The following is a 12819-nucleotide window of genomic DNA, read 5'->3' as shown; positions in this document are numbered from 1 at the left end:
ACATGCAGCTACAACATGATTTGGTTGAACATATATGGCTCATGTTGACAACTAATAAATGTATTTTTTTCATATGTATTTGAGACAATTTAATTTTTATTCAATTTATAAAACTATACTTATTTATTTGAATATTATGCTTTATTTGATTGTAAAACTATGCTATTTTCTATACGTCTGTTTGTCAAATAATGTAAAATGTTTACATATTTATTAAAAAGAACGGTCAACTGGCCTCGTCGGTAAAATGGATCGCGGGCATTGGATGCACTATCGATTCAAATATTAAAAAGGACGGACATCGGACGAATGACCAACGTAAATGGACAAAAGCGCCATTCATTTAGATCGGTGCGTGCTCTTAGGGGCTGAATGTATGAGGCAACTCTGGACGAGTTTTTATCCTGTCTTAGTAGAGCTCCTTGAATTTCCCTTATAACCCGGTTTCGGATTCGCTGAATCCCTCTCGTTCTCCAATCTCCGATCGTCGTCGAGGTCACAGACTCACCGCAAAAGACGTCGGAAAAGCATTCTGCGGCAACTGGCGACCGCTCCAGGTCTATTTCCTCTTGTGCCTAGCTCCAGCCGGAAGACGATCCAGGCAAAAGGTTACGCGACCTTCCTTGCCATCTTTGATTGGCTCATCTAAATATGTCTTTTTAGGCTATGAACTACATACACACAGGCATAATTTAGAATGTGGACTCACTTATTTTGCTCCGTATGTGATCAGTGGTGGAATCTCTAGAAAGAGATATATTTAGGAACAGAGGGAGTATAACTTAAATGTACAAATGCTTATCCAGGATATTAGCTGCTAAGAACATTTTGGTAGCAGCAGGAATGATCGGGAGACTTTTCTGCCCTGGCACTGCAATATGATGTACATGTACCACACGGATTGAAACCAACCTCTGCATCAGCTTACCAGAAAGGAAAGCCATATCTTATAACTTAGCTTCGTTCCGAATCCGACAGGTCCATGCACATAAAATTAGGCGGGGGATATACATGGCCCGGTCAAGTGCTCACAACAACTCTCCGACAAATCTAATTTCAAAAGTTATGTGAGAAGAAAAGGAAGGAAGAAAGAGCGAGAGAGCGAGAGAAACGAAGAAATGGCTGCGACTCGGCTCCTATGGTGTGCACAGGTTCTTCAGGTCTTCCTCCTTGGCGTACGAGTTCGGGATGAGCCTCGCAGCGTAGGGGTACAGGTCCTTGTACGAATTCCTGATGGTGCCTTCTGCCACTCCGGTGGCCAAGGAGATATCTGCAAAGCGCACGCATCACAGTGTTAATGTTACCCCCGCGACAATGACAGACAGAAGGAGAAAATAAGTGAATGAAGGGTCAGCGTTCAAACCTTTAAGCGGCTTTTTGTCCTCTGAAAGCTGGGTTATCATATAAATGACAGCAGCCGCAATTGAAATAGGGCTCCTCCTGCACGGCAGATTGGAATGAAGTGTAAACATATCTTTATAGGTCAATAAATGTGCACTAGGAAATTGACATGTAAGGACTTAATTTCCACATTAGCATATCCTTCCTCCGTTCCTAAATCTAAGTCTCCACAGCAAAATCAGTGAATCTACACTCTAAAGTATGTCTACATACATCCATATGTAGTTTATAGTGGAATCTCTAAAAAGACATACTCCTGAACCAAAGCATTTCCACACTAGTATATAGTTGCATACACTCCTGAACCAAAGCATTACCACACTAGCTGCATACACTCCTGAACCAAAGCATGCTACATAGAGTACGGATTAGCTGCATTTGCAATTAATTTAAGACTAGTTACACTCTAATATTAATAGTGTATGACTCATTAGTCCTGACATCACCCTACATGGAACCACCTCAAGCATGAAACTACTCCCTCCGTTCCTAAATATAAGTCTTTTAAAGGTTTTACTAGAATACTACATACGGATGTATATAGACATATTTTAATTTGTTGATTCATTCATTTTGCTTCGCATGTAGTCCTCTAATGAAATCTTTAAAAAGACTTATATATAGGGACGGAGGGAGTAGACACCAGTGATTGAGACTTCCAGGGTCAAAAGTAGACCTGGACTAATGTTGAGGTTAACTAGACAAACTTTCATGTCTCATTCAAATCAAAGTGGAACATGATAGCATCATAGGACCAGTCAATCTTCTGTGTACAAAGTGGAAAAAGGCCTAACCTTATATCAAGCTCCTCTGAGCGCTGAACTGCCTCCTGAGCTGCTTTAACAGCAGTATTGTTCATACCAAGAGTTGAGCAGAAACGCCTCTGCAGATTTGCAACCATATAAGTTACCAACTTCTGATTTTGCAAGTTTATATGCTAAGTAGCAACGAACCAGGAAATCTCCAGCATGGATGGTTCCCATCTCCATAGATTGGCCCATTTCAACTTCCAGCTGTTTCACGATGAACTCTTTTGCTCGACCAATCTCTTTCTTTGTTGCTCCATTGGCAACTGAGCAAATTTCTGCAAAAAGCCATCGGAACAAAGAATGGCTTCATGTGATGTATTCTGCTGGGCTCTAATGTCTACAAAATTAGAAATTTGCTAGAACATCATGTACCTTTTACAGTCCTAGGACGATCTTCTTGTCTACAAGCAATATAAAGACAAGCAGCTAATATAGCATCTTGATTTCTACCCCTGATAGACTTGAGATCTTCCACCTTCTTATAGATTTCATTGGCTCGGTCCTTCAGGACGGCAACACAAAAATAATACAATATGAGTATACGATGGCTATAAACTCTTATCATGTCACGGTATAGGGAAACTCTTGAAATAACCCTAAGGAAACAGCAATGAACCTTGACAATGAGGGCATGGACAAGTGTTGTGCAACACACCACGTATTCGGCATACTGCTAAAGTGCTATTTTTTCTTACAATAAAATAGACCCGTTATAATGCGAAACATGGACCCCTGATCTTTTAGCATACATGCTTAGGATAAATAAAAGTTTGTAAACTGCTCTAGAAGCAATCTAATAAACTTTAAACATCCATTCAAAGTGAATTTAAAGATCTGAGCTTTCAGTATTTTCAGGACAACCTGATGTATGATTTGATCACATCCCAAAGTACATGCAGTTAATTGATTCATCAGTTCTCCCATGCAGGTATAACGGTAGTACTCCCTCCGATCCATACTAACATTTGCTGCTTTAGTACAACTTTGTACTGAAGTTGTACTAAAGCGGCAACAAATAATACGGATCAGAGGGAGCAAGTATTTTCAGTTTTCAGCTGTGAACATAATGGACAAAAAAAATCAGATTTCTTACCTTAATAGTAGCCACAAGACCCAGCCTGCAGAAGAGATGTCGATGTATTGTCAAATCCAAATGTTAGAAACAAAAAAGGCGCAAACTACTTTAGTAGTAATAAATCAGCCTACACAATGAACTATCTTTGAGTGTTGCACATCTATGATTCTATTCAGTTCAGTAAACTAGTTTTGTTGTGACAACATCCCATTTTAGACACACTGGTAGAAGAGGAAGCTATCACAATCCCAAATGCCTTATCAAGAAAAGGATTATTGAAAGTTCATCAATGATTTAAGTTAGCCATGTTGTAAACACCAGCTTGCTGTTGCTACTTGCTAGGCGGCTAAGTGGCTACTATTATGCATGCTTCAAGAAACTACTCCCTCCATTTCTAAATGTAAGACCTTTTAAAGATTCCAATATAGACTACATACGGAGCAAAATGAGTGAATCTACACTCTAAAATGTATCTATATACATCCATATGTAGTCTGTACTGAAATCCCTAAAAGGTATCATATTTAGAAATGGAGGAAGTAGGTGTTAAATGGCATGACCAACAGATTGCCAATGCTATTTACAATCCGTAGGTGCATAGCACAATCATCCGAGGGTGCGACAGGCCTGACATATCATTTGTAATTACACCAAACCTATTATAACTCACGAAAATAAATATCTGGTAGTAGGATTTTATAGTACCTGATGAGATCCATTGTATCAACCCAAAATTCTAGATATTTGTGCAGGAGAACATCCTCTCTCCCCCAGATCCATGTGAAAGGCACGCACCACCTACCCATAAGATCGCTACCCATTCTAGTGTACTAGTCTAGTAGAGGATAAAGCACAAGCCCTAACAAACCCCCTCCACGGAGCAATCACACGTTCCGAATCCACAAACAAAACCGACTTCGACCAGCCAGCGGAGATAATAAATCTATCGCACTCGTGGATTCCTAAATCCGCCCATCAAATCAAATCAAATCAAATCAAACCAGGACGAGGGCATGTGAACGGACGAGCGATTGATTGATCCCGCTACTAGCTATGCTACTGGTACTACATCTGAGACAAATCGAGGCACAATTGGATCGGATCGAAGAGGATGAATGAAAATGGGGACGGAGGAGGAGGAAGGGGACCTGTCTGCCATGTTTGCGATGGTGCGGAAGGCGAGGATGAGGGAGCGGTCGGGGTTGGACCCCCGGTTCTGCCAGCGGCCGAGGGAGGAGGAGAGGAAGTCGCCGTGGGCGCCGTTGGGCTTGGCGATGACGGTGGAGAGGCCCCCGTCGGTGAGGAGCGGGTTGGAGGGCCCGCCGACACGGACGGGGTCGTTGTCGTTGGACTCGTTGGCGAAGGTCCGCCACTCGGAGGTCTCGTCGACGGAGTGCGCCTCGAGGACGAGGCCGCACTCGGTGCACACCGTGTCCCCCGCCGAGTGGTCGAAGGCCACCTCCGTGTGCTTCTTGCAGTCCGGGCAGTACGTGTCGCTCATCTTCTCGGCCGCCCGCGCCGCCCCCCTCCCGCCCTGCCGCGCCGCGCTCCTCGCCGGCGGTGGTGGTGTGGGGTGGCGTGCGGGGGAGAGGGGGACGGGGACGGGGAGGGGGAGGCGATTTGGTTGGGGGGGGGAGAGGAGCACGGGGGAAGGGGAGGGGGAGGGGAATGGGGGTGGTTCGATCGGTTTGTCGGGTGGGCGGCGGGGTTCTTATTGGGCCGGGGAGGGCCGTGCGGGCGGTGCCGTGGATGGGAATGGGGATGCTGCGGCGAGTTGTGGCTGCGGGTGGGACCCGCTCTGGCTGGCTGGCTGGCAAGCTGACCCTCCCTTGTTCAGTTTCGGTTTGGGTTTTTGGTCGGGGTTGGATTTCTCTTGGATTTTATGCAGCAGCTGCGTCAGGGCGCGGCAGCCAAGCGTTCATACTGCTCTGGTATTTCAAAAAAAAAAAGTATAAAAGGATGTTGTTTTAGGTGGGTCCCACTTAAAACTGTGAGCTGGGTCCCACTTGTCGGCTAGATATTTGTTGATTGACAACTACTGCTACTTTGTTGCATAGTTGCTTTGGAGAGGCTCGTCATCGTTTGGAGTTGGCCCTCCGTGTCATTTGGATATTTAGTGCCTCTTTGTTCGCGGGACTTACAAAACACATGAGTAGAAACAAAGGGTGCGTCTGGTTCACGTCTTTATTTTAAGACATTTTACGTATTTATCTCGGTTAAGCCTAGTTGAGCTAATGCATGTTAAAAACCAACATCTACATATGGTTTGGTTGTCTGTATTAAGCTCCTTGCATGAGGGGAGCAATTAGTTAGCACGCTGTTTAATTGTATACGTTGTCCTTGTTAGCAGTGGCGGAGACAGGAAAAATTAGGAGCCGGGACGGGCTACAAGCTAAAAAAAAATTGGCGAATCCGAACCAGATATTTCGTTAAGCAACTACAAAACATCTAGAGTGCCGTAAAATCGCAATAGTTACGAAGTGAAACAACCAGTATTATATCGTTCATACACTTTATCAAAAACTGAAATCAAATACGACAACTAATTAAAATAGCACACGTGAATAAAATACTAAATATCCAAATGTTCGATGAAGCACACCAAAAAGACCCTAGAGGACAAAAGGTCAGAATTAGTAATCTATAGCTGAGTTAGAAAAACTTAATTGAAAGGCATGGAACGTACCAATAAAATGCTAATGATGCCTCGGTAAAATTCCTTTTCGAGCCTTCATAGCCTGAAACCTTCGAGTAATAACATCATCATCGAGTGATTTAAATATTTCACGTTCGGTGTAGCATATCATCAAGTGATTAAACCAATCATCATTGATCGTGCTACGCAATTTAGACGTGATAATTTTCATTGCCAAGAAAGCTCTCTCAACAGACGCCGTTGACACTGGCAGTAGCAAAGCTAACTCAATGAGTTTGTAAACCAATGGAAAGACCAATTGTTTCTCTGTTTCAACCATTTTTCTAGCCAAACTTTCAACATCTTTGCAAGTAGAAAATGCAACATGGTTTCTCAAATGAAGAACATAAGTCTCAAGTTGGTCCCTCAATACTGCACGGTCACTATTTGAGAAATCTGCACAATATATTTCAGCAAGCCGTGATAGCTTCTCCACATCAAACTTGGAGAAAGAATTCTTGGGATCAAGACACGAGAAACATGCAATTACCTCTTGATTTGAGTCACCGAAGCGATGATTCATCTCAACACATATTTTGTCAATAACGACATAGAAAATCTCGGCCCGATAATAATGAAGATTGGTGATAGTCCTTCCCTCTTTTCTCGAGCGACCACGAACTGGTATTTCATCATCCATATTAGGAACTGGAATACCTTTGGAATTGCAAAATTGTTGGACCTCGTCCTTGAGACTCTCCCAACCACTATCTCTCATGGTAGCCAAGCGGAGTTTAACATCATGAATTAATTCCAGGGCAAGCACAACATTTGTATCCTTTCTTTGCAAGAGTTGTGAAAGCTCATTTGTTATAGCAAACAACTTCATCATAAGCTTCAAAACAAGAGCAAATTTGAAGCACTCCATCTTTTCTATGCAACCGGCGGCATGGCTCGGATTACGCCCATTTGCATCAACCGTGCTAAGAACTTTTATCACACAGGCCCACATTTGGTCCAACCGAAGCAATGTTTTATGATGTAAACCCCATCTAGTATCTCCAGGTCTAGCCAGACTAGTCTGTTGATGCAAGCCCCTTCCTGTAGATATTTCACCCCTCTCGAGCCTTTTCAAAATATCTTTGTGAGATTCTTCCACCAACATTTCCATCTTCTTGCAAGATGAAGTTGTTGCGGTTACAATCAGTGATACATACTCAAAAAAATCGTGAATATATGAGCAAGAGGAACTAGCAACGGCAACCACAACCAACTGCAAACGATGGGCAAAGCAATGGATGTAGAAAGCATGAGGATTTTCATCTAGAATTTTTCTTTGCAAACCATTGAATTCACCTCTCATGTTCGAAGCACCGTCATATCCTTGCCCTCGCAGCCTTGAAATTGATAAATTGTAATGGTCAAGAATCTTTAGAAGAGCTAACTTTAGTGCCTCGGATGTTGTATCTATGATGTGGTGTAGACAAATAAATCGTTCCATAACCTTCCCTTCGTTCACATACCTAAAGAAAAATAGAATGAATGAATGAATAAATCATGGATGAACTTAGAACTGAAATAAATAAATGAAATCAAAAGACAAACACAGTTACTAACCTCAACATTACTGCCATCTGTTCTTTAACAGATATATCGCGTGACTCATCAATAAGAATGGAGAACTTTTTATCACCAAGCTCCCCCATAATCACTTCAGTGACTTCTTGTGCACAACACCTTGCAAGGTCCTTTTGTATTTCTCTGGAAGTCATCTTGCAATTATTTCCACCACTATCAAAAGCAACTCTTACATCTTCATTGCTATCCTTTAACCAATCTATCATCTCTAGAAAGTTCCCCTTGTTCAATGAAGTAGAAGATTCATCATGGCCACGGAATGACAAACCTTGTGCTATGAGGTATCTTCATTGCATTCTCAATACTTTCTCTAGGAACCAAAAACCTCCTCGTATCTGAAATTTAATAACTTAAAATTAAAGTGGGGATGATTTGCAATGATTGAAAAGATTAATAAAAATGAGGTTAGAGGTGTTCAAAGAAAATTGACAATACCTATGAGAAGTGAGGATCGATTTGCCTTCAATCAATCTGCTTGCGATGATAGAACTCTTAACTTCCTATAGCAGAAAATTACAAGCTGAATTGAGATTCCCAATTATGAGAAGAGACGTAATAGCGAATTCTCAATTTGTCTAAGCCCTAGACTCACCCGAATTCCTCTCCTGATTAGAACAGAAGCCAGGCCACGGCTGCTCGAAGATGTTGTGAATTGCTGTCCTTTCCGCCGGGAGCAGCGGCGCCCGTGCCCGGTGATCTGCCTCTGCGATCTGCCTCTAGCCACTGTGACTGGCGTCTGGCAATCTGCCTCTGCGAGACGGCGACCGCGGAAGCCCTAGCAGTCGAGCGACTCAAAACTGATCGTCGGTCAATCCAAAGAACACGAGGAGTCAAGCTATTTCCTAGCGATTTGGGCTAACCAGGCTTGCTAGCCATAGGCCTAATTCAGCGTGAACGTGAATGTTAATCACAAGTTGATTGCATGGGTCTAGGAGTATGGCAGAATATTTTAAGGCACACCAATCAAGGCCCATACCGTGTGTCTCGAGAAAGGCCTTTGCCCGAGCAAATAACTTTAAATTAAGCTAATCACTAGGCATCATGGTAGTTGGGATTAACGGTAGCTCAGCTATGAGCCCGGGCAAGTGCCCCGGGTCGCCGGGTACCAGCTCCGCCACTGCTTGTTAGACTAATAACATATTATTTGGTTGCAAACGGCTAAATATATGACCACCACTTTTCACTAGTGATGACACACTGAATATTGTCTTCTTCTAGATAGAAAACAAATGACAGTTTATCCTATCTAGTAGTAAATGATAGCACAAGTTATTAAGAACCGTTATGGTTGAATAGGGGAAGGTTCACCAGTTCTCCATTGCAGGATCCAGTTATGAATCATGTAACATGCAAGAACAAGTTTGGTCTGGGTAGGGTAAAGGTGGAATGCCTTTTGACCCAGGATCTTAAACATGTTCTTCATATCTCCAAATGCCCTCTCAAGAGTCACTCTAAGCCTGGAGTGTGTGAGATTGAACAACTCATGTGGAGGCCTAGGATGGTTCCTACTAGAGAACTCGTTGAGATGGTACCTGGTTTTCCTAAAGGGTGGAAGAACACCTAGTCGACAGGCATAGCCAACATCTCCTAGGTAGAACTTTCCATCTGCGATGTTGATGCCATCAGGTTTACCGATGCTGTCACTTAGAATGTTAGCATCATGTGTTGATCCTTCCTAGCCAGCTAATACATATGTAAACTTGACATCAAAGTCAACAGCAGCAAGCACATTCTGGCTAGTGTGGTGTTTTCTTCCTCTATATGTTGCATATTGTGACCTCGACACTCTGATAGTGACATGAGTACCATATATTGTGCCAAGGCAATCCTCGAATGGCACTACAAGATGGTGTTATGGCTACAATAGAACAATAACAACATATGAAGGCATTAACAATGTACTGTTAGTGTTCACCCTGAAGTATGGATACCATCATGAGCTAGTGCGAATCTTTGTAGGAGTCCGATCAATTGGACACGATCATCTCACCTCTAAGTTTCCCAATAGCGTGTACATCACTTGCTTGAAGTACCTCGAGATGGTCTCCATTGATCTCCTGAAGGTGTTTGTGTACAACCTTGAACCTCTAGTTATGACCAGCAATATGGGGGAACATGGCTACTTACTCTTCCATAATGGTGTGAATGCTATCTTCTAGCAGTCCCTGTTCCTGAATGCTTTCACAAGCCTGGCGAAAGGAGCTCTTTTCATTCGAAGCATCCAGAGAGCCTTTGTGTCATTGCAGTTGTAGATGTAGTTCAGAACTTCAGATTCATTATCCTCTCATGATCCCATATTAATATCGGACCATACTGGATGAGAGGTTTCTCATTCCGACGAACAACTCTTATGGACCAACATGATCCAAGCCTGAACCACAGTTATCAGCGATGCTGCCTGAACTAGAAACTTCGCCCGTTCATCGACAACCTAATCGACAGCCATAAGTGAGAAGTTGTTGCCGCTCCGGGGGAGTGTTGTTGCCGACACCAACGTCGTCCCCATCCTCACAGCCGCAGATCTAAGTCGTCGTGTCGTCGGTGCCAATGACAGATGATGGCTTGTCATGGAGCTAGGGGTGAGTGAGTAAATGGGGATGGTGAGGGTATATTTTGCCAATCCCGCTTCCATCGATTTCCTCCTCCCGTATCTCCGACCGAATCCCCCTAGCATTGTGATACGTCCCAAACGTATCTATAATTTCTGCTTGTTCCATGATCTTTTGGGTGACATTGTTATATGTTTTGCTACACTTCTATATCTATAATTTATGCTTGTTCCATGATATTTTGGGTGACATGGTGGTGTGGCGTGGGAGAGGAGGGCGACGACGGCAAGGAGGTTGCGACGATCGGGTGGGTGGGTGATAGCGGCAGTTGGGGCTGCAGTGGTCAGGGTTGGGATAGCGACGGCAGGAAGGGTGCAACGGCGACTAATGTGTAGCGGCGGCACAGGCGCGGCGACGGTGGCGGAAGCGATTAGGTCGAGGAAGGAGGCGGTATCTGATACCATGTAGGTTGTCAATATTTATATTGATCGTACAATTTGAAAGCGAGACCAAACACTCTAGACCATTACTGCCTTAGCATATATAGAGTACATGGGCAAGAATATCTCAACCGTATATGATATACAAGGAAAGGATCAGAAGATATCTATAAAACTAGGAAATAACAAACATAATCCTAGCTGCCTAGTGTACACATGATGATCATGCTCAACAGGAATGTCTCCTCCGACTGAATATACATCATGAGAAGGTCTGAAATAAATAATAATAATGAAGCAGTCACCAATACAAGTCTTGAACTTGAGCCCTCATGGGCTAGTTACATCACAAAAAACATAATCATCTGCGCATTCTTGTTCCTCCATATTAACAAACTTTTTTCTACTAGTAGAACCATTGACGGCTTTTTCCAGCGTCATGGTTGCCATTGTACTCCCTTGGGTTCTTTTTTACTCCCCAATATATGATTCGTCTGAAGTCAAATTCTAATATTTTCCCAAACCTAGATCAATAGCTCCACATGCCACCGAGGGCTTGAGTTCTTGCTTTCCAAAGCTTCTACTACATCCGTTCTAAAATATAAGTCTTTTTAGAGATTTTTTCTCAAGGGACCATGTAGGTAGAAAAATGAGCGAATCTATACTTTAAAATATATTTATATACACCGCATATGGTCTTCTAGTAAATAAAACCTTTAAAAAAATATGGGAAAAGATTTTCGTCGGCCGGTGGATTATACTCCCTGCGTCCACCTTCTCCTACGCTCAACACGTGTCATGTGTGAATGACGCAGGTGGCCGCCGCTCGAGTCGTGCACACCCGAACTCCACTTCAGCCACCAACGGCCAAGCTGCGCCGCTTCAGCCTCCCCTCTCGCCCTTCGTCGTTTGCTCTAGTCGGTCAATGTATTTTTTTATAATTTCTGCAACAAGGGCCTTGTTGCAATAGTCCTTCCACAACATCATATCTGTTGCAGAAATTTCTCGATTCACGCCGTAAACGACATAATTATTTTCAACGAAAAATTTCTGCAACATTATTCATGTTGTAGAAGTCCTTTCTAATAATTTCTGCAACAAGGGTCTTGTTACAAAAGCCCTCCCGCAACATCATATCTGTTGCAGAAAATTCTCGATTCACATCCCAAACGACATCATTATTTTGAGAGAAAAATTTCTGCAACATTATTCATGTTGCAGAAGTCAACCCGCAACATCATCAATGTTGTGAAAAATATAAAGAAGAAAATAATAGTTTTACAACACCACTCGATTCGCACAACACACGACGTCACTATTTTCAGTAAAAAAATCTGCAACATTGTCCATGTTGCAAAAGTCCTCCCGCAACATCATTTATGCTGCAAAAAAGATGAAGACCAAAATAGTAATTCTGCAACACCACCTTTGTTGCAAAACTTTTTCCGCAACATCGTCCATGTTGCAAGACATAAAAATAGCGCTTTAGTGGTTTTGCAACAAAGCAATTATTGCAGAGCGAGTTATGCAACATCTACCTTGTTGCAATTTGCGTGCGGGAGATCCAACGACTATTGTTGCTCAATCCACGATCCAGGAGGTGGTGGATGTTTTTAATTAATCCACCGACGGACGCGTAGGGTCGCCCAAAAAATATTTAGAAACGAAGGAAGTATATTTTTGCAAACATGAATCCATGCCTCCCACATGACGTTGACGGTTTCAGTTGCCGCTTCTCATTTCTGAATATGGATCCACGGGCCCACATGTAACCCGATGCTGCATGCAATCGGTCCTTTCCTGTCTGAAACCGGAAACTTGGCAGTAACCAACTTTCCTGACAGAGACCAAACGGCCACGGTCACCATCTATCGGCTTGGCTGGCTACCGTTCTCTCTTGTTCTCGGTTCTTAAATCCAGCATGGACAGGGCATTCCTGTCCCGGCAAACATGGCAAACTGCCGCATGGTTTTGGCACCGGTCAGATTTCTCGGAAGCAGGGCCCAGCGCCACCGTCTTCCAGCCCCCTAGACCGAGGATTTCGCTTGCACACGGAGCCGGTGTGAGACGCGGGCAACAAGGCGTGGTGCAACGGCCCCCGCATCATTTCACCAGGCTATAATACTTACTACTAGTGGTATATGGTCTTCTTCCTCTGATGCTTCAGAGAGTTCATATCATAATTTCCACAGGTTGCAAGAGACGAGGGCGCTGCCATCACGTGATAACCACCATCACCCGCCCTCGTCCGTTAAAAAAAAAAAACATCGGC

At 43.4% G+C, this 12819-nt stretch overlaps 2 protein-coding genes across 2 annotated transcripts; both read right to left on the bottom strand.

Moving 5' to 3' along the window:
* Positions 1-915: 915 nt before the first annotated feature.
* Positions 916-4964, bottom strand: LOC123400110 (transcription initiation factor IIB). Its single transcript, XM_045094521.1, has 7 exons — positions 4434-4964; positions 3304-3328; positions 2583-2712; positions 2355-2485; positions 2196-2284; positions 1364-1440; positions 916-1270 (listed from the first exon to the last, which is right to left on the bottom strand). The coding sequence occupies exons 1-7, from the start codon at positions 4784-4786 to the stop codon at positions 1137-1139; spliced, it is 939 nt and encodes a 312-aa protein (XP_044950456.1). The 5' UTR covers positions 4787-4964; the 3' UTR covers positions 916-1136.
* A 1017-nt stretch (positions 4965-5981) lies between these two features.
* On the bottom strand, positions 5982-8434 carry LOC123397042 (zinc finger MYM-type protein 1-like). The gene is made up of 5 exons (XM_045091750.1): positions 8419-8434; positions 8151-8308; positions 7994-8058; positions 7538-7843; positions 5982-7443 (listed from the first exon to the last, which is right to left on the bottom strand). Exons 1-5 carry the CDS (start codon positions 8432-8434, stop codon positions 5982-5984), a joined length of 2007 nt encoding a protein of 668 aa, XP_044947685.1.
* Between the last annotated feature and the right edge of the window lie 4385 nt (positions 8435-12819).

The sequence above is a fragment of the Hordeum vulgare genome, chromosome 5H (assembly GCF_904849725.1).
Source record: "Hordeum vulgare subsp. vulgare chromosome 5H, MorexV3_pseudomolecules_assembly, whole genome shotgun sequence".
NCBI classification, from domain to species: Eukaryota; Viridiplantae; Streptophyta; class Magnoliopsida; order Poales; family Poaceae; genus Hordeum; species Hordeum vulgare.
Note: the sequence above shows the minus strand (reverse complement) of the source record. Positions and strands in the feature narration are given on the sequence as shown.

What these genes read in the sequence shown, in the direction of transcription:
- LOC123400110 (XM_045094521.1), bottom strand. Translation starts at nt 4,786, where the DNA reads ATGAGCGACACGTACTGCCCGGACTGCAAGAAGCACACGGAGGTGGCC. An exon ending in ATCGCAAACATGGCAGACAG is followed by an intron (nt 3,329 to 4,433) that starts GTCCCCTTCCTC and finishes TCTCTTCTGCAG; the next exon opens with GCTGGGTCTTGTGGCTACTA. An exon ending in TCCATGCTGGAGATTTCCTG is followed by an intron (nt 2,285 to 2,354) that starts GTTCGTTGCTAC and finishes GCAAATCTGCAG; the next exon opens with AGGCGTTTCTGCTCAACTCT.
- LOC123397042 (XM_045091750.1), bottom strand. An exon ending in TAATCAGGAGAGGAATTCGG is followed by an intron (nt 8,059 to 8,150) that starts GTGAGTCTAGGG and finishes TTTCTGCTATAG; the next exon opens with GAAGTTAAGAGTTCTATCAT. An exon ending in CAGATGGCAGTAATGTTGAG is followed by an intron (nt 7,444 to 7,537) that starts GTTAGTAACTGT and finishes ATTTTTCTTTAG; the next exon opens with GTATGTGAACGAAGGGAAGG.